This window comes from Ctenocephalides felis, unplaced genomic scaffold (assembly GCF_003426905.1).
Source record: "Ctenocephalides felis isolate EL2017-DRISC unplaced genomic scaffold, ASM342690v1 CF-g0.4_SCAFFOLD_03571, whole genome shotgun sequence".
Taxonomy (NCBI): domain Eukaryota; kingdom Metazoa; phylum Arthropoda; class Insecta; order Siphonaptera; family Pulicidae; genus Ctenocephalides; species Ctenocephalides felis.
In genome coordinates, this window is record NW_020539725.1 from 62,333,009 (window position 1) to 62,356,519 (window position 23,511).

Below are 23,511 nucleotides of genomic sequence, written 5' to 3' on the forward strand. Positions count from 1 at the left end.
TGATAACAACATTGAGGGATTTAATTATGCGATTAATTAGATGAAAAGATAATTGATGTAAAAAACTAATAATGTAATAAAGTGAAATATAATAAAAAACAAGCACTGATGATATCTTATACATAAAATTCCTCTCTTCGGCTGTATGATTTGATACTTTTCCTAAACGGTTATTCGGATTCTGATAAATTTTTAGAGTTTGTCAAGGGAAATTTTTAGATTTAATGAACGATAAAACTATAGTAATATTGTAGAAATATATGGCAAAAATTACAAAAAAAACACTTATCATTGTTTGACGTTGGACTGTCACTGCGAAAGCTGTCAATTCACTTGAAATTTGAATTTGGCTGACATTATGTGCCTAGATAATATTAGAATATAATATACAAGAATGTAAATGTAATGTAATGCCAAAAATTAAAATAATATAAGATATAAATAACAGTATATGTTGGCAGATGAAACTTTGTGCATTTTAATTATCGAATCCGAAGTATATCGATTATTATCGATTCAATCCATCGATTATCTTGATATCTGTATCAAGATCAGAAAAAATCGTCTATATTATTTGACACAAGGTGATTTTTATAAACAAATCCATATATCGGTAAAGGTTGTCGTCGTGGGTAAATGATTTTATAATTGATGGAACACTTGATTTTTTTTCAGTAGTTTACTAATACTTCTCATAAACGGTTATTCGGATTTTGATAAATCTTTTTGGAGTTTGTCAAAGAAAAATTTTTAAGATTTAATTTAACGATAAAACTGAAGTAATATTGTAGAAATAAATGGCAAAAATTACAAAATTATCTATGTTTGACATTGAACTGCCATCTGCTAAAGATGTCAATTCACTTGAAATTTGAATTTGACTGACATTAGGAGCCTAGATAATATTAGAATGTAATATACAAGAGAAATGTAATGTCTATATTGTTATGGCCGAAAAGCAGCTGAGATGTAAAAGAAATTAAAATAATATAAGATACAGTCAACTGTATATTCGTTTGGCGGATGAAATTATATAATTCAGTTTAATAAATGTTGCTTTTTTTCTTCACAAAAGAGAAGTTTCAAGTCATTCTGAGTCGAATAAGACCAAATTTGGAAAAAGTGTAGTTTGATCGATTATCTTGATATCTGTATCAAGATCAAGAAAAAAATCGTCTATATTATTTGACACAAGATTGATTTTATAAACAAATCCATATATCGGTAAAGGTTGTCGTTGCGGTAATTGATTTTATAATTGATGGAACACTTTTGATCTTTTTTCAGTGTGTTTGACACTAAATCTGTGTCATCGTTTGTGAAATCATGCGATCATATTTATTATTTAATATGAACAGAATAATTGAATCATTTATTGAAGTGATTCTCTAAATATGATTGTAATATTGATCCGATAAATTTATATGTGTGTTTGAAAGTGTGTGTGTATGTGTGTGAGTGAATGACATAAGCCAAATAGCTCATAGAATAGTCATGTATTCTGATTGCTATTGAAAATGAAAATTAAAAAAAAAAAAAATATTTATTATTAAAAACATTTTTTTATATATTTTCCATGGATGATTAATAAATTAAAGAAGAAATAAATTTATATCTATATATCTTATATATAAAATTCTTCTGTACGGGTGTGTGATTTGATACTTTCCTAAACGGTTATTCGGATTCTGATAAATCTTTTTGGAGTTTGTCAAGGAAAATGTTCAAGATTTAATGAACGATAAAACTATAGTGATATTGTAGAAATAATGGCAAAGACATCAAATAGGATATTAAAAGTATATGATAGGATATTAAAAAAAATGAAACTTTTGCATTGTAGACCTGTCGGTACTGGACAATGTCTGTCGGGTCATCTAGTATATTTTTATATATATATATATATATATATATAATTATGATATTAAGAGTGAGGTATTTCGAGCGAGACAGCCTCGCGCTCCAATAGTAACAAAATGTTATCAATGCAATACGATATACATATCGATATATACATATTATATATATATATATATATATATATATATATATATATATATAATTTATAATATTGATATTTTATATTTACATAAAATATTCGCGATTTGTAAACAGACGATGCAAATCGATTGGACACATTCGTAATTGTTAGTACGAGGGGCAACGACATATGATGAAAAATAAATTTTCGTCAGTAGAGTCCTTCCTTTATCTTTTGTTCTGATATTTAATTTGCTCGTCAGTAGAGTCCTTCCTTTATCTTTTGTTCTGATATTTAATTTGCTCGTCAGTAGAGTCCTTTCTTTATCTTTTGTTCTGATATTTAATTTGCTCGTCAGTAGAGTCCTTTCTTTATCTTTTGTTCTGATATTTAATTTGCTCATCAGTAGAGTCCTTTCTTTATCTTTTGGTCTGATATTTAATTTACTCGTCAGTAGAGTTTATTTTTATCTTCTAGATTGCTATTTAATTGACTCTTCAGTATTGTCCTTTTCCTTTTCATGTTAAATAAAATTTGCTCGTCAGTAGAGTTTCTGTTTTATCCTTAGTATTTTTTTTAATTTAATTTGCTTGTCAGTAGAGTTCTTTTCCATATTTTAGTGTGCTATACAATTTGCTCATCAGTAAGTTCTTCATTTATATTACCGTTTTTTATTTAATTTGCTCGTCAGTAGAGGTTCATTTTTTATGTTTTAGTTTGCTCCTCAGTAGAGTTCTTTTTTATATTACAGTTTTTTATTTAATTTGCTCGTCAGTAGAGTTTCTTTTCCATATTTTAGTGTGCTATACAATTTGCTCATCAGTAAAGTTCTTCATTTATATTACCGTTTTTTATTTAATTTGCTCGTCAGTAGAGGTTCATTTTTATGTTTTAGTTGCTCCTCAGTAGAGTTCTTTTTTATATTACAGTTTTTATTTAATTTGCTCGTCAGTAGAGTTCTTTTCCATATTTTAGTGGCTATACAATTTGCTCATCAGTAAAGTTCTTCATTTATATTACCGTTTTTTATTTAATTGCTCGTCAGTAGAGGTTCATTATCTTTTAGTTTGCTCTTCAGTAGAGTTCTTTTTTTATATTACAGTTTTTATTTAATGCTCGTCAAAGAGTCCTTTCCATATTTAGTATGCTATTCAATTTGCTCGTCAGTAAGTTCTTATTTACTTTACCGTTTTTTATTTAATTTGCTCGTCAGTAGAGTTCATTTTTTATCTTTTACTTTGCTCCTCAGTAGAGTTTTTTTTATATTACCGCTTTTTATTCAATTTGCTCGTCAGTAGAGTTCATTTTTTATCTTTTAGTTTGCTCCTCAGTAGAGTTATTTTTTTATATTACAGTTTTTTATTTAATTTGCTCGTCAGTAGAGTTCATTTTTTATCTTTTGATTTGTTCGTCAGTAGAGTTCTTTTTTTAAACACGCATTCATTTTTTCTAAAGCATGCCAAATTGTTCAGAAACCTTTGAAACGTAAATATATTACTATAAAGCTCACTCTATGGAAAGCTAAATAATAAACAACCTCAATTTTGGAAAATTCAAGTAAAAATTTTAATGAAATTAAAGAAAAATACCCTGAGCATTTGAAGAGTCTAAATTCAGACTTCAGAAAAATAGTTTGGAAGAGCAACTGTTAATCCAATTTTTTCGATTAATAAAATCAACACCAGCTCTCTCTCTATTTTCGAAACGTCGATGCCCTCAGGCGACATCTTCAGTGATAATCATAATATACGATTGGTAAAGACGAGAAGAAGTAGATGGCGATGAAGAAGATCGTTCAAGGTCGCGCTATTGAAACGGACTAAATTAAATATTATTTACTATTTATTTATTTGAATAATAATTGTGAATATATTTGTATCGATATAAATATAAATCATGGACGAATTTAACATACGCGATTTGCTCGACATGACATTAATTGTCGTCAGTTGATGAACCATGAGTCCAATAATAATCGAATCGTCAAAAATAAATAACAACAATTAATTATGCCCGCACATCAGTTCAGGATTTTTTAGGAAAATATGAACAAATATCGATAGAAAGTTTAGGAGTAAATTATAACAGGGGTAAGAAGTAACAGGTAGATTCTTATGGGGCAATTCTGCGCTAAAAAAGCTCACGAAATAGCGTTGTCATGGCATCGCTCTCTTGATAGTAAAAATTATGAAAATTTATATTACATATAAACAAACAAGGTATAATATTATGATAACAGAATTTTAGATAGTGTAGTTATCATAACATTGTTTTTGAAAAATGAAAAATTTCTATTTTGTCTTATATTTTCTATATATATATAGCAATTCTTGCCGCAAAGTATTATGATGTACACGCACTAAGTTTTACCATTCAATCAAAAATTGCTGGCGATTTGGTGACATACCAATGATTCCGACTGGTCATCGTCGCTTCCAAGTCGCAAGGCCAATCGCTTAGTGTTTGCGGGATAAATTTCAAATAGATTATTTAGAAAATCATTGTTTCTCACATGGGCTGTTATACGTTGCCTGCTCACGAGTTGAAAAAGCATCGGCTTTGTTTGTTTTAACGTCAGACCAAAAAACAAAAAATGTGGTTTAACAAAGAGCACTTCGATGAAACGGATAATTTGCGGATTCACTTTCATTTACTTAGATAAGTTCAACTAAAAAACACTTCATTTTTGTAAAAGAAATAAATTCATTACTGTTGTATAATAAAATCAAATTTTTCCTTTTCAAGTATAAAACAAACAAAAAATTCATCTTTCTCACAAAACCATCTGGTGGCGAAACGGAGTTTGTCGGGTTTGCTAGTATATATATATATATGTATATATATATATATATATTATAAATAAATATTTTTATTTATTTGTTTTCTTTTATTTCGACGATTGTGAAAAAAACGATTGTGATTGTGGAAGATAAAAAAAGGGCTCTACTGACGAGACAACTGTCAGAAAGACATTTGAGAGAAAGTTGCACTTGTGATAAACATTGTTATTTGACCGTTTGTGCCTTTTGGAAGTTAGGTTTGAGAAGTACATTTAGAATACAGACCCGCATTTTTATTTTAATTTTTGTCTAATAGATAAAATTAGTGCTATAGTTTTTTAACAATTATTGTCTATTATATTTATATATTTTTATTTTATTTTATCGCATTCGATTATGTCACAGTACTTGATTGAATTATTACATAACTAACTTAATTAATAACTTATAAGAATCAATTATTATATTATATAATTAATGTTTCATTCAACGATTTAAATATACTTATTTTTATAATTATTCATACAAACTATTGTAATTATTATTATTATAGGCAAGAAGTAACATTATAAATTCTTCGGAAATTATTTCTTGGATTTAATAGTAATTAAAGTAATTAATGGAAAGGATTAAATAATAAAATTAAAATAGTATAATTCAAATTCACAAACCAAAAATTTTGAAAATTATTAACAAATATCAATAAACAAAAATTAATTAAAATTTTGTTTATAACTTGGAATTTAGCAAAATCGATATGTTCTGGAATTATATATTACGAGTATCAAAAATTTGGAAAAAATTTAATTACAATTTGCAAAAATATAAAACTCAAAAATGATTTTGTAATTTTTAAAATGGAATAAAATTCTACAACTAAAATTTAACAAATTTACAAAATATTACATACACACACATACATTCATTTTTCTAAAATGTTTAGAAAGCTCTGAAACGTAAAGATATGTATATAAAAATTTCCATTTTCGATTTTCTTGCGATTAATATAAGTTACCTTACGGGACGTTAGAAAGTAATCAAAATAGTGTAAATTTTTTGAAATTTTTTTTTTATATTTTGAGTTTTTTGAAACTTGAAAAAAATTTTACTTTTTAAAAAAATTTAACATGTTTTTTAAACAATCTCGTGTTTCCGAAATTGTGGACAAAAAATTGTATCCGCACACACACACACACATACATTAATTTTTTTTAAGGTATGCCAAAATTTTCAGAAAGCCTTGAAACGTAAATATTTGAGTATACAAATTTCCATTTCATTTTCGATTTTTTTTGCGATTAATGAAAAATAATGTTAACAAAACAAAAATTGCAAATTCTCAATTGATTAAGTCCTTGGTGTAATGTGCATTTACTCAAATTACACCTAGTTTAAATGAACAAACCTTCAGCATCATTTACAAGATCTATGATTAATATAAATATGAAATTAAATCGTTTTACGTAATTTCTGCAATTATTTTCATTAGGTCGACTAATCGACATTTTAACCTTAGTGTCGTATGATTTATTCGCATGTTTGTTTATAATTTCAATAACGATCTACACGTATTAATTTTTTTACATAGTCAATGATTTTCATAATTTGCGTCCTCGCCGATTTAATTGAATTATTTTTTTGCAAAAAAATTTAATATCGAAAAGAATTAATTGAACTAAACAAAGTAGAAAACTAGTGGGGCGCATGGCATCGTGCCTTAAGGCAAATTGCTGGAACTTCCCGTACCAAAAATTATTTTTTTTTTGAAAAGATTAACATTTTTTAAAAAAATTTACTCTAAAAAAATAGATTTTTGAGGAACTATATAAATTTTTGACAAAATTTTTTGTTGAAAAATTTATTTTGAAATATTTTGGAAATTTTGAACTTTTTTTCAAAGCAATCGTACTGCTTTAATGCATAGAGACTAAATATCGAAGCGCGTAAGCGCCGCGTCGCTGTCTAACGCATAAGCATTGGTACGGAACCCATAGGAATGTTAACAAAATGTATACTCATTGTTAAAATCTCTATAAAATATCTGATAATTTGATGTGCATATGTCTAATGTCTAATGATTATTGTTGACCGCCAAATGTTATTTTTTTTACTTTTTTTACTAGATCTCTGAAACCGCTAGACCTAATTTCATAAAAATTTCATCAAATCTTCATCTTGATAATGCAAGTAAAATGTTTTTGAATTATTCAAATTGCTTCATCCCGATTCCCGAAATCGTCGACGAAAATTTGTATCTGAACACACACAAATGCACGCACACACACACATACACACACATACATCAATTTTCTCTAAGGTATGCCAATATATTCAGAAACCTTTGAAACGTAAAGTTATATAAAAATTTTCATTTTCGATTTTTGTGCGATTACTATAACTTACCCTACGGAAAGTTAATTATAAATAAATCAATTTATCACCTCCAGAACATTAACAATCGTCATTTCATTTCGAATCAAATTTCAAAAAAAAAAAAATAGTTGCCAAATTTCCACAAAATTGAAAAAGTGCTCCCGCATAGTCACAGTCTAAACGCATTTGCAAATAATTCTGTGCGATATTTTCACTTATACTGTGCTCAGCTTGGCGGCATTTTCACATTTTTCAATAATTTTCACAAAATTGGAAAAGTGCTCCAGTACACAAACAGTCTAAACGCACTTGGGTAAACATTTGTACCAGAGTGGCGCTTAGACTGTGCTTAGCTTGGGTGATTTTTTGAATTTTTAGTCCAAAATTACAAAAAAATTTTTTTGAAAAAAAATTAGAAACAAAAATTTTTTTTTTCCAAAATCAATTGTTTTGTTGAAAAAAGCAGAAAGTTCTTTGAATCATTTAAATCGGACGCTTAGTTCTCTCAAAAACAGCCATTTTTTTTAAATTTAGCTCTGTAACTCCGAAACCTCTGGGCCTACCTTTGCCAAAAACTAATCAGCACATCTCCCTATCAATAGGAATCGAGTGTTTTTTAAACCATTCAAATCGGTTGATCCGTTCTCTCAAAAATTCGCTTTCTATTTTTTGCACTCTTTGCTCCATATCTCCGTAACGGCTGGACCTGCCTTTGCCAAAAACTAATCAGCACATCTCCCTATCAATAGAAATCGAATGTTTTTTAAACCATTCAAATCGGTTGATCCGTGCGCCCGAAAACGTGGACGAAAAAAAGCGGACATACAAAACACACACACACACACACACACACACACACACACACACACATCCATTTTTTCTGAAGTATGCCAAAATGTTCAGAAACCTTCAAAACGTCGAGAAATGTAAAAATTTTTGATTTCGATTTTTGGACGATTACTATAACTTACCCTACGGGAAGTTAATAATTGTTATTTTTCTTCATTTCTGTTTAAACAAGTGTTTTGCGAATTTACTTTCTTCGCAAATATTATCATAAAATCTGTTTTTATAAACTTGACAAATACATTTTGTATATATATATATATATATATATATATATATATATATAATAAATGTCATTTGCATCAATCCACTCTCGTATTGAATAATTCAGGAAGGTTGAATAAATCAGATTAGAATCGTCCTTGCTCGATTAAATTTGAATTCGCCGAAAAAAAACCTAAACAAACATTTCTAGACGACTTCTGCTAATTTTTATCGATCGCATAATCATATAAACGATTATTAATCGACGAATAACATATGTTAATTGGGAACCGATCAATGATTTATATGGGAGGAATAGACTGAGGGCTGGAGGAAAATATATTGAAAAAAAAATGCAAATCGACAATTAAAAGGCCAATTCTGTAGTAACATAAACGATAACATAGCACTGATTTTATCTAATAGACAATAAATAAGAAATGCTATGTTACGTAAGAACTGTAAAAAGCTTTCTAATTCTAAATGTACTTCCTAAACCTAACCTCCAAAAGGCACAAACGTCAAATAACAATGTCCATCATAAGTGCAACTGCCTGTCAAATCTTTCAAAAATGTTTTTGCAAGAATTTTCACAAAATTGAAAAAGTGCGCCTTTCAGTCACAATCTAAACGCCATCACAAACACTTTTATGCGAGGTTGCCGCTTAGACTGCGCTTATCCTGTGCGCTTTTTCATATTTTTCATTAATTTTCACAAAATTGGAAAAGTGCTCACGTTAAGTCACAGTCTAAACGCATTCGCGAATACATTTGTGTGACGTTGTAACTTAGACTGGGTTTTTTACACATTTAGATTTCAAAGAGAATAGTATTTAAAATTAAAATGTTCCTAACTTGCTCGTCAGTGTAGTTTTTTTATATTTCAGTTTGCTCGTCAGTAGAGTTCTTTTTTTATTTTTTAGTTTATTGCTATTCAATTTACTTGTCAGTAGAGTCCTTTCTTTATCTTTGTGGTCTGATATTTAATTTGCTCGTCAGTAGAGTTCTTTTTTATATTTTAATCTGCTCGTCAGTAGAGTTCCTTTTTAACTTCCCGTAGGGTAAGTTATTGTAATCGTCCAAAAATCGAAAATGAAAATTTTTGCACATCTACACGTTTTAGAGGTTTCTGAACAGTTTGGCATACCTAAGAAAAAATGGTTGCGTGAGTGTATGTATGGGTACAATTTTTCATCGACGTTTTAGGGCGCACGAATCAACCGATGTGAATAATTCAAAAAACATTCGATTCCTATTGATAGGGAGATGTGCTGATTAGTTTTTGGCAAAGGCAGGTCTAGCCGTTAGGGAGATACGGGGCAAAGAATGCAGAAAATAGAAATAGAGTTTTTGAGATAACGGATCATCCGATTTGAATCGTCCAAAAAACATTCAATTTGTAATGATTGGGAGAAGAGGTGGTTAGTTTTTGGCAAAGACAGGTCCAGTCATTTTGGAGATACAGAGCTAAATGTGCAAAAAGTGGCAGTTTTTGAGTGAACCAAGCATCGGATTGGAATGATTCAAAGAACTTTCTGCTTGTATTGACAAAATAATTGCTTTTGGGAAAAGAATTTTTTTAAAAATATTTTTTGAATATATTTTGAATTTTAGACTTTAAAATATGACATTTTAAAATAACTCCTCCCCCACACGTACTATTTTAGTACATAAAAAAATTCTTAAAATATTTGGTAATTTTTGAAAAAAATTGTTTGTTTTTTTTTAATCCACGTAAAAAATAATTACACGTGATATTTTACAAGTTAGCACTTTGTCCCTTGTGAAAATGAAAATTTTTATATATCTTTACGTTTCAAAAAAGTCAAATTTTCTGAAACCATTTCAATATTTCTCAAAAATCTAAGTTTTTAAAGTTTAGAGAAAATTCCAAAGTTTTTTTTTAAAATATAGTTATCGGTACGGAAAGTTCCAGTAATTTGCTTTAAGGCACGATGCCATACACCACCACATACTTTATTTAAAGCATTCATGACAACTAAAACAACCATACTAAATCTTTCCGAGTCAACCCTTCAGCAAAACTTTACCTATCCAAAACAATGCACTTGAATCACCAACCAACATCATCATAATCACCAACAATCATTGTCCAATCAATCAATTACCCTATCAATCAATCAATCAATTACATCAATTACATCAATTACCTAATTATCTAATTACAACTCAGTTTTCCTCGTTTTCCTCCTCGTTAGGCCAGATTTCCGCATGGCTGAGAAATGACCTAAGACGACGGCCGATTCCAGGTCAGGCGACAGCGACGGCGTTCGCAAGGTCCCCTAAGCCGAAGTAAAGAACGACGATGTTATCGCGAGATATATAAAATAGAGGCGAGAGCTACGTTATCGAATCAGTCGTTGTCTGTACATTAAACATAAAAGATAGTAGTAATAGTAATAAATTAGTTGTTGATTGTTAATTAGTTGTTTTAGTGAACTAAAGTCAAGTTAATATTTATTGGTAATTTTGATATGCGGATTGATTTTGTTAAAGTGTCGAGGATAAAATTTGTGACAAATGATATTAATGATCTTTATTAAAACTAACAAATAAACTATTCGATTTTTTTTTTAAATTGAACATTGTATAAATTATTTCTTAATTTTAATTAAATTTAACTGAATGACATGTTGCTCGTCATAACAAACTTGTCACAACAAACTAATTTACCAAAAAGATTAAACTAAATACTTCTGTTGCAAAAATACTTCTAAATCACTATTATTATTATTTTTTTTATAATTATTATTTTTATTTTTAAATGATTGTTATTGTTAAAATACGTATTAATTAGTTAACTACAAACTTATAATTTAAAAACACTTAAAAAAAATGTGAAACAAAATATTTCTTTCATCAAAATGCCTAAAAATTTGTAAAAGTAAATACTTATATTGCTAATAAAAAAGACTTAATAATAATAATAATAATAATAATAATGATAATAATAATAATAACAATAATAATATAAGACACTTAAATTTATTAAAATATCATAAAACAACCTAAAATTTGCCAAAATAAAATAATTATATTGTAAAGATTGTTAAAATACTTATTAAATTTTTAAAAAATACTTGCAACAAACAAACTAGGAATATTTAAAAATAAACAAAATTAACTAAAAATAAATAAGTTTATAGTAAATAAATTAAAAAATAAATAAATAAGTAATAAAATAGCTAATTGTTAATTAAATTATATTAAATCACCAAAATTGCCTTGAAGTCTTATTATAATATTATAATAATGATACTTTTAATGAGCCTTATTATAAACAATGATACTTTTATCTTTTGAAATTAAATCAGTAAATTAATTTTTTATTAATTAAATATGCACAAATTGTTAAATTTCGGAGTAATTAATATGAATAAATTATTTAATATAAAATAAAATAAAATGAAAATTTAAGTAAACTATCAATAAAATGCATAATAAATTAAAATAAATTGACTTTCTGTGCTATTAATAAAAATTTGATGGATTTAGTATTATTTTAATTTTCGGATAATAATAATATAATAACCAAATAATAAATGAAATAGTGGTGTATGGTATCGTGCCTTAAGGCAAATTGCTGGAACTTCCCGTACCTATAAGTTAAATAATAAATAAAATTTCATAAATTGGATTTTAAAAGAAGGACATTGTCTAATATTTATAAGAATTATATAAACTAAATTGCAAAGTATATAAGTGAGCTTTAGAACTTTAACTAAAATTAGAATTAAAATCCGAATTATTGGTAAAAAAATGAAATGATTTTTTTTCTTTTTTCAGAAGCAATCTTATCTAAAATTAAACATAAGCGTATATAAATAATAGTATTTTATCGTTTATAAAATCATAATGCAACACCACTAAATTTGTATCATATTTAATATAAAAGTAAAAAAAAATTTTTATATGTAAAAAATTATATAAATTTGATAATTAATTTTGAGCGATTTTTATACTAATTCATTAGCACTATATTTTATAATAATTATGTGATCATTAAAATTCATGAAAAAAAATTAAATATAATAAAAATAAAAACTTAATATTTTTCATTCAAAATACAATAATTTAAAATTTTGAGGAAAAATAAGGAACTTGAGAGAAAACTATTCACTAATTACTAAATTTAAATGATTTTTGGTTTAATTAATATAAATTAATACAAACTAACAATTTAAATAATTTAAAATAAATAATTTAGAAAATTAAAATAAATTGATGGAAATTAGTATTATATCAATTTTCGGCTTAACTATAGCAGATAATAATAATATAATAACTTAGCATTTATTTACATTATAAATAGACAAAAAAAAAATACAATTTTTCTTTACTTCAATTGTAATTGTTTCCGCACTCCATAGAGAACGCCACCAACTGTAGCAAGTAAATGCATCACTAGATTTAATTCTAGATAAGAATGTAATAAATATAAATGAGAACAAAAAAATATTTTCAACTAAATAAAACTAATAAAAAAAATATTAGAAGTTTATTAAAGTACATGTATTATAATAAGAGAATTAGTTTTTTTAAAAGTGTAATGAATTTTGGCACATTAGCACCATCTGTTGAGTGCGGAATACACTAAAACAAAGTAAAGCAATTTTATATGAAATTAAACATAGGGTTAAATAAATAATAGTAATTTATCGTTTTATCTCTAAATAAAAAAAATAAATAAAAACAATGAAATAAAATAATATAAAAAAATCAAGTAAAAACACACGTCTTGTTTTTTATTTAAATAAATACAAATTTGTATAAATATTAAATATATATATATATATATATATAATTAAAATTACCAATAATATCAACCGTATACAAATTTATTTATTATAGTGATTTCGATGTAAAGTGATTTTTTTATCGAACAATTGAATTTTAAAAGTGCCAAAATAAATCCTTCGAGTGCCCTTTAAGGATATTGTGCTGCAATTTTTAATAGTTTACAACACTATTAAATTTATAATATTCAGTTTTAAAGGAAAAAGGAAGAAAAACTAATTTACCAAAATGAAATTCGTAAGTAATAATAAAGTATAATAAATATATATTAGGGTGTTTCTTAATATGGACATTTTCGAATTTCTTTGCTCGCAAGGGCTCAAATGTTTCCAAAGTAATAAAAAAAAATTCTGTAAAAGTTTTTGTTCTTAATATTAACATTTAGATATATGTATATATATATATATATATGTAAATATATATATACAAATTCCTCCATTAAGTATTATTTAGTAACGCCATAAAATGAGCGTAATGAAATAATTTACAGAAATTGAAAGTAATTTTGCAAATTTTATTCAAGAATTAAATGCATTTATTATTGCGAATGTCGTAAACGTATAATATATATATGTATATATATATATATATATATGTATTTGTATATTTTTAACAAAATGTCATAAAGTAATGTAATAGACAGGAATGTGTAATAATTTTTTGAATCAGTCATAAAATATACATATGTATATATTTTTTATAACTCGGAAACTTTTCAAGATAGGGTCATGATGTATATGAACAAACTATAGCTAAAAACTATCTGCTACTTTTTGCATATTTAATTTTTTAATAATAAGCCATCGAAATATTTTATTAGCATTTTTCTAAGCTCATAAGGATCTAACGTTGTGAATATGATCAAAATCGGTTTATATATATTTTATAAGACATGCCACTTTTTTGATCGGCAATAATATTGTTAATTCTTAAGTTAGTTGGGTGGAAAAATTAATTAAATGATAATTTGAACATTTGTCTATGTGTACATACTCAAAAAACTGCCCTTAAATACGATGGATTTGTCATAAAATCGAATAAAAAACTGCATGTTTCTTGAAAACTTCATACATTTTTACGCCAACCCTACTTACATAATAAGAGCATCCACAAACCAGACAGAATTTTATTTTTCTTTGTTTTGTATTTTGTCTTACAATTAGTCAAGATAGATTTTTTTTTATTTGTTCAAATTTTACCCAAAAGATAAAAGAAATATATGTCACATAAAACAAAACTAATTTTTGGTAATTATCTACTAATATTCAACTTACAGCAAAATAACAAACAAACAAAGTGTTCTATATGTATAAAGTAACAGTTTTGTTTAAAAAAAGGCGTTGACTCAATGCGATACTGTATGAAAACTTGTTCGAACAAACATACTTCTTCTTTTAATTTTTTTCTGATTTAAAGTTTACATCTAACTAATTTCTAGATTATTATTATAAAAGGACACTGACTCAATGCAATATAATGTATGTAAACTTGTTCAAACAAACATATATACTCAACTTTTATCTATTTTTTTTTAAATTTAAAGTTCATATCTAATTAATTTCTAGATTATTATTAAAAAAAAAGGCATTGACTTAATGCAATTAAATGTGTGGAAACTTGTTCGAACAAACATACTTCATCTTTCTTCTTATTTTTTTAAATTTAAAGTTCATATCTAATTAATTTCTAGATTATTATTTAAAAAAAGGCACTGACTCAATGCAATATAATGTAAGGAAACTTGTTCGAACAAACATACATCATCTTTCTTCTAATTTGCTTCTAGTTTAAAGTTCGTATCTAATTAATTTCTATAATATTATTAAAAAAAAGGGCACTGACTCAATGCAATATAATGTATGGAAACTTGTTCGACTAAACGCACTTTATCTTTCTTCTATTTTTTTTCCTAATTTAAAGCTCATATCTAATTGATTTCTAGATTATTATTTAAAAAAAAAGCACAGAATCAATGCAATATAATGTATGTAAACTTGTTCAAACAAACATACTTCATCTTTCTTCTATTTTTTTTCTCTAATTCAAAGTGCATACCTAATTAATTTCTATTATTAAAAAAAAGCACTGACTCAATGCAATATAATGTGTGCAAACTTGTTCGAACAAACATACTTTATCTTCTAATTTTTTTCTAAATTAAAGTTTATATCTAATTTATTTCTATATTATTATTAAAAAAAAGGCACCGACTCAATGCAATATAATGTATGGAAACTTGTTTGAACAAACATACACAATCTTTCTTCAATTTTTTTCCTAATTTAAAGTTTATATCTAATTTACTTCAAGATTTATTACTATACATATTTCAATACATATATACTGTATATGTATGTTATATATATGTAAATTTCTTCTGTGCGGATGTATGAGCTTAAACTCTTCCTACACGCTTATTCGAATTTTGATAAATCTTTTTGTAGTTTGTTAAGCAGAATTTATTAAGATGTCATCAATCATAAAGTTATAGCATTGTTATAGAAATGAATGAAAAAATTGCAAAAAACATCATATTTTTGTTCGGCATTTTGACATATAAGAACTGCCAGAAATGTGAATTCATTTGAAATAAGCATTTAGACTAAATTATGAACCTAGACAGAATTAAACTGACACCCCTAAGTTTAATTCAAGATAATGTTATATGTAAATTTCTTCTGGGCGGATGTATGAATTTAAACTCTTCCTGCACGGTTATTCGAATTTTGATAAATCTTTTTGGAGTTTGTTAAGGAACATTTTTAAAATGTCATGAATATGGCATGGTAATGAGAAAACTTTGGATATATATATATATATATATATATATATATATATATATATGTAGTTGTTTTCGAAACCGAATTACCTACATATGTTAATTCGATCTAATTTTAATGGTAGGGCAATAACGAAAGTAATGTCTATTTCCATTTCCTAAACGAAAACAGTAACGGAATGATGGATTTGTTACCGTCACGGTGTAAATAAATATCGTGTGGTAATTTTCCGAGTTATTTATCTATTTAATTGGAATAATAATTTATTGTAGACGTTTATTACTAAGGCATAAAACACCGATTTTCTAATACATACATAAAAACAAATTATTATTTTCAACCCACAAAATTTAATATAAAATAAAATAAATTTTGGGGATCCTCGGATCGATTCTTGGGAGTGACATTGGAGTTAAAATTAAATAGATTTTGAATTACTGAGTAGAATTTACAAATAGCATTTGAATAAAATTATAATTGGAGAAGATCGGATTTAGAAGGAAACAAATCAGTTTTAAAGAGCAAAAAAAATTGATAGAATATTATTACTTAAAAGATAATAGGAGAGACTTGGCAGGTTATAGTGGTCATAGCAGCTAAGCTTTACTGATTATGAGATAGGGTCCAGAAGGAAGGAATATAATTTTATACCTCCAAATTGCTCCCTATAACATAATTCAAATGATAGCAAATGTGTTTTTATTGTGCATAACATGCTAAAAAATTATCAAATGGTCTTAAAAATGATTTGTAGAAAAATCTATCAAACCATCATTATACTAAATCTTAAATTTGATAATCTCCATCGAGATTGTATGGTAATAAATCTTGAAATAAATTACATATAAACTTTAAATAAGAAAAAAGATAAGAAGAAATATGAAGTATGTTTGTTCGAACAAGTTTCCACACATTATGCATTGAGTGAGTGCCTTTTTTAATAATAATCTAGAAATTAATTAGACATGAACTTTAAATTTGAAAAAAATCGAAGAAAAATGAAGGGGTATGTTTGTTCGAACAAGTTTTCATACAGTATCGCATTGAGTCAACGCCTTTTTCTTTTATAATAACTGTTACTTGTATACATATAGGGCATTATGATCTTAGACAAAATTATATTTTTTAATTTTAACTTTTTTGTGTCTTTTTTTAAATAATAATGTAAAAATTAATCATATGTATATGAACTTTAAATTAAAAAAATAGAAGAAAGATGAAGTACGTTTCCATACATTATATTGCATTGAGTCAGTGCCTTTTTTAATAGTAATCTAGAAATTAATTAGATATGAACTTTAAGTTAGAAAAACAATTAGAAGAAAGATGAAGTATGTGTGTTCGAACAAGTTTCCATACATTTTATTGCATCGAGTCAGTGCCTTTTTTAATAATAATCTACAAATTAATTAGATATAAAGTTTAAATTAGAAAAAAATTACAAGAAGGATGAAGTATATTTGTTCGAACAAGTTTCTTTACATTATGTTGCATTGAGTCAGTGCCATTTTTTTAATAGTAATCTAGAAATTAATTAGATATGAACTTTAAATTAGAAAAAAATAGAAGAAATATGAAGTACGTTTGTTCGAACAAGTTTCCATACATTATTGCATTGAGTCAGTGACTTTTTTTTTAATAATAATTCAGAAATTAATTAGATATGTATTTTGAATTTAAAAAAAAATTAGAAGAAAGATGAATTATTTTTGTTTGAACAAGTTTCTATGCATTATATTGCATTCAGTCAGTGCCTTCTTTTAATAAAAATCTTGAAATTAATTAGATATGAACTTTAAATTAGAAGAAAGATGAAGTATGTTTGTTCGAACAAGTTTTTATAAATTATTGCATTCAATCAGCTCCATTTATTTAATAATAACTGTTACTTGAATACTAATAGATCACTTTGTTTGTTTATTATTTTGTTGTAAGCTTAGTATTAGTGTATATATATATATATATATATATATATATAAATATTTATATACACATATATAAAATTCCCTAAAAGTTTCAGCTATTAATATTAACATTTAGATGGTCCGCAATTGAATTAAAAGTTTCGTATATTTATAATTAAATTTAATTTTTCGTATATTTATTAATTAAATTCTTGCGCCATCTGTGATAGCAGACTTGCAATTTTGATGCCAATTTATTATTAATAATTTGAGTGTCAAAATCACCAATTAAATAAATATATTGATGCAAAATTAATATTGAATAAATATTTTGTTAAACAGTCCACATGGATTTAATTAGAGGTTAAGTGTTTTATAAATATTTTTAATAAATGTTCACAAATACTATCACAGATGGCGAAAGAATTTACGGTAATAATAAATATATGAAACTTTTAATTGAATTGCGGACTATCTAAATGTTAATATTAACAGCTAAAACTTTCAGAAATTTTTTTTTTATTATTTTGGAAGCCTTTGGGAGCAAAAAAAATCTTAAAACGTCCATATTAAGGACCACCCTAATAACCATCAGTTTTAAATACATTCAATATATCGATATTTTATCCATTATCGATATTTTCCGCCTAGAAACCGATTCGACCTACAAATTACGAAATCTTCGATAATTATACAAAATTATTGAACCGTCGTGTTGCGTCTGAAATTATGAAATTTCATATTCGATATCGCCCAAAACTTCGATCGATTATTATTCATCAATTATCGATTATTCGTGGCCTCAACATTTTTAAATAATTGGCGGAATAAAAATTATGAAAATTAAATTATAGGCCATGGGAAGAGTTTCAAGAACGGAACGTTTAATAATTAAATGAAATATGAAATATTTAATAAATAATGTATAATATTATATATATATATATATATATATATATATATATGTAACAGGTTTTTGAATTATTTTTACAAATACGTAAAGTATTGTTTATGAATTTTTTTATAGGCTAAAAAGTTTCTCCGCAAAATTCTCCTAAATAAACTATAAAATTAAAAGTTGTCACCGTATGGTTTTAAATTAATTTTAATTTAAATATACACGTATATATATATATATATATATATATATCTTGTTTATCCCATAAATGCCAAAAGATGTCATAAATCAATTAATCGTTTCGCGTTTCATTAGAATCGCTCGTAAAAATGTCGATTAAATAAAACAAGTTCGATTAATAAAATCGACGGAATTTTATTTTATTTTATCAAATACTAGAAAGTGTTTTTTGTTAATTTTACTTGGTAGGAGAGCTGGTGTATATTTTACTCATAATCTGTATTAAAGACTGATAAACAACGTTATATTTACTGTTGAAATATTATATTTTAGCAAACAATTTTAGACACTCTAAAGGAAATATCAAACAATCAACCGAGTCGTTGTCTAGGATAAAACTTAAATGAAATATCGAATTTAAAGTAGTTTTATTCAAAACTTTTATATCGGAGTGTATAAAAGTGTTCCCTAGGAAATGTTGTAAATTTTATCTAGTTTCATCGTATATAACTAAAAAGGGGTGGTTTTATATGAAATTTTTGAGTTATTTGACAAAAACCAAAAAAAAAAAATGTCCCGTAAATACCCAAAATGTTGCTAAAGAATGAAATATCGAATTCAAGGTCGTTTCATTCGGATTTTATTATATCGGATTATTTTATTTTATTATTATCGTGTATAAAAGTGTTTTCTAGGAATTGTTGTAAATTTTATCTACTTTCACCCTGTCTAACTGAAAAGGGGTGATTTCATATGAAATTTTTGAGTTATTTGACAAAAACCAAAAAAAATGGCCCGTAAATCCCCAAAATATTGCTAACATCGAATTCAAAGTCGTTTAATTCAAGACTTTTATATCGGAGTGTATAAAAGTGTTCTTTAGGAAACGTTGTAAATTTTATCTAGTTTCACCCTATATAACTAAAAACTAATGATAAGCAAGTGAATGACAAAGTACTCTACTGATGAGCAAATAAAAAAAAGAAATTCTATTAACAAGCAAATGACTAAAAAGGGACTCTACTGACGAGCTAATAATGCTAATAAATCATTCATCTACACATTGTTTTTCTCTCAACTCTACTGACGAGCAACTGAACGAAAAGGGACTCTACTGACGAGCAAATGACTAAAAAGGGGTATGAAAGTTTTGAGTTATTTGACAAAAACAAAAAAAAAAATATACTAATATACTCTACTAACAAGCAAAAATTTAAAACTGAATATACCATTCCCCAGTATGTTCATATGAAATATTTAACCAACTGTTAGTGTTAAGTAACACTTCGTCCAAGTAGAAGGTTAGAAAGTAAAATTTAAGTAAAAATATTACAAGTAAAGGCTGTCCAAAGCCAGTCTATTATTGCAATATTACCATTACTCCCATTTTATTATTATTATTAGTTTATTTATCTTTAACACAAAACAATATTGCGGAATAAATAAGTGCACTAGATAATGATACATACGACTTGTGACATACAATAAGGGACATACACATGTGTGAAATATTAAATATGAAATATGTAATATGAAATGTTTTGCCATTTGCGGTTGGAAAGTCAATGCCACTACACATGTGTAAACGATTTCGTCAAAATTATTCATAGAATTAAATTTATTTTACAATTTAGCTGAATAGACTACAATTTTATTTATTTTACAATTTTTTTTTTTTTTTTTAGCACTAGTGCAGCGCTGCTGTCGCTTAGCAAAGTTACAAACCGTAATTGATATATTTTGTAAAACATATAAGTAGCAATTAAAGATAAATTTTAATTTAGTGTTTAAATTACTTCATTCATTGTCCAAATTAAACATTTTCATTTTTATTTATTTATTTAGTAGCAATAAATAGAAAATTCGTTCATGATAATAGTCACTTGCCAGAAATGTCTATTTGTTTGAAACTTAAATTTAGGTTAATTACATAGACCCTTAAGTGTAATTCTCTAGGTAATTTTATATATAAAATTCTTTAGTACGTATGCATGAACTTAAACTCCCCCTACACGGTTATCCGAATTTTGATAAATCTTTTTGCAGTTTGTTAAGCAAAATTTTGAATAAAACGACTTTCAATTCGATATTTCGTTCTTTAGTAGCAATACGTAGAAAATTCGGAACATTTTTTTGGTTTTTGTCAAATAACTCAAAAATTTCATATAGAACTACCCCTGTTCAGTCAGATAGGGTGAAACTAGATAAAATTTACAACATTTCCTACGGAACACTTCTATACACTCGATATAAAAGTTTTGAATAAAACGACTTTGAATTTGATATTTCATTCTTTAGTAGTAATAAATAGAAAATTCAGGACATTTTTTTGGTTTTTGTCAATTAACTCAAAATGTCCATATGAAACTACCCCTTTTTAGTTATATAGGGTGAAACTAGATAAAATTTACAACATTTCTTAGGTAACACTTTTATACTCTCCGATATAAAAGTTTTTAATAAAACGGCTTTGAATTCGATATTTCATTTTTTAGCAATAAAATTATACTATGCTATTTTGAACTTCCCGTTATAGTAATGGGCCGAAAATTGAAAATAAAAAGCTTTGCATTTTTTTCACGTTTCAAAGGTTTCTGAACATTTTGGCACGATAAAATGCAGACACACAAAACACACACATATCTATTTTTTCTGAGGTATGCCAAAGTGTTCAGAAACCTCTGAAACGTAAAAAATGCAAAGATTTTTATTTTCAATTTTTGTACGATTACTATAACGGGAAGTTCAAAATAGGGTAGTATAGTTTTGGTTTATATCGTCGCTAAACGATTGCAGCGCCTGAAATTTTGCACCAAATTCTGTATTTTTTTAATAATAGTCTTTTTTGTTCACTTGTATTTTTGTTTCTCGATTGAATTGGAATTTATTCTGAATCCAAAAACTTCTTTAGCTATTTTATAACATTAAAAGGTTAGCAGTCTACAATTACGGTTCATAACTTCGGTATACGATCGCAGCGCTTTTTAGACTGATTTAAAATTTAGCACTAAATTGTCCGGTAACAACTTGAAATTTTCATTACTTTAATTATTTTACTTGAAAAAATATAGATATTTTCTTTGTGGTTTGCATCTTTGCGTTATTCAAGCAAATTTCTTAAAATATTCACACAAAATTCTTAATTATAAAGAAATATTTTAAACGATCATCATAATAAAAATGTGTGGAGCCTATTTTTCTAATTTAATTAGAATAATAATTTTGTGAAAACGTGTGTATCTTAGTTGAAAATATATTTTCTCATTTCATTTAGTCAAATTAATCAGTTTTATTCATGTTTTAGCTTTTCTGTATTATATATTAATATAAATCCTATCTAGATTTAAACCTAGGGGTAAATTTACGTGCTACAGTCGGTGGCGACATCTATTGTTGCGGGAAAACAATTAAAAATGAAGTAAAGGCAAAGCTGCCGTGTTCGTAATCTATTTATACTTCTTATATCTATCTGTTTATTGTATCAAACGATTCAGAATGACTCGAAATATCGAGGAAACATAATATTACCGAATCTAATAAGTGATATTAAATAATGAATTTTATAAGTGAAATTACATAAGCATGGGCATTTTTCAAAGAATTTTGCAGATATCAATTTCGACCTTAGAATGTAAAAATAAGAGGATTGCCTTGGCCGACCTTCACGCGAACATCTACCTTGACCTACGAATAAAATAATTCGTTTCGGAGGTCAACGGGATCGTAATTAATTAATTGGAAATTAATTTAATTAAATAAACGACGAGGTTAATAACATACATAATCAAGTATAAATAGAACGCCACTCTTTGCTTTGACATTTCCTCCTAATTTTAATTATTGTAAATATTAATAGATGTAGTAGACAATAACACAAAAATGATTAAAAAAATCCTAGATAATTTAAAACTATGCTTTCGGATCATATTAATACTTTAAAACATAATATAGACTTTTCTAACACCTAAATTCACCCCTAGATAAATTACTCTTTCTCATAATTGTAAATGACGAGGTTAATAACATAGATACTCAAGTATAAATAGATCAGAACGCAACTCTTTGCTTTGAGATTTCCTTAAATTTTAGTTATTGTCGGTATTAATAGATGGCGCCACCAATTGTAACACCTAAATTTAGCCCTTGATAAGATTACTTTAACATTAATGAATTTTTTTTATTATTTGTATTATTTTTATTATTTTTATTATTGATAATGATTTCCAAAATTTTTATATTTTTTCATTCATTGATTATTTACAATTTTTTTCCCCTCAGGTCGTACTATGCATGTTGGTCGCCTTCGCCTGCGCCGTTTCGGCCCAATTTGATTTCAGTGGCGATTTCGGCGGCCCTAGTGCTTTTGCGGCCCTTGAACAACAACCCAGGATCGGAGTCAGAGACCCCAGAACCGATAGAGGTACAAAATAAATATTACACATTTTTTAAAGAGTTTTGTCAGGGCAAAATTGTGCTAACTTTTACTACAGAAATTCAGCAGATTTAATGAATGTATCTGTGTGTTTTTTGTATGTCCGTATTTTTTAGTTCACGTTTTCGGGCGCACGGATCAACCGATTTTAATGGTACATTGAAAAAAATAAGTACAGGATTATAATGTGATGAATATTATATAATGCAATATAGTATTTAATTCTACCGCGAGATGGGGGGATAAACATAGTACTTTACCCTGTTTCAGTTTTTTTTAGAGGGTTCAGTATGTATAAATTTATTACTGGGAACT

The 23,511-nt window shown here is 26.5% G+C and overlaps 1 protein-coding gene across 1 annotated transcript in view; it reads left to right on the forward strand.

Moving 5' to 3' along the window:
* LOC113386900 overlaps positions 1-23,511 on the forward strand; it is a 46,236-nt gene that overhangs the window by 15,279 nt on the left and 7,446 nt on the right. The window contains exon 2 of the mRNA XM_026624657.1: positions 23,043-23,184. Within this exon, the coding sequence (XP_026480442.1) occupies positions 23,055-23,184 (130 nt within the window). The 5' untranslated portion in view covers positions 23,043-23,054. The remainder of the gene's footprint in view (positions 1-23,042; positions 23,185-23,511) is intronic.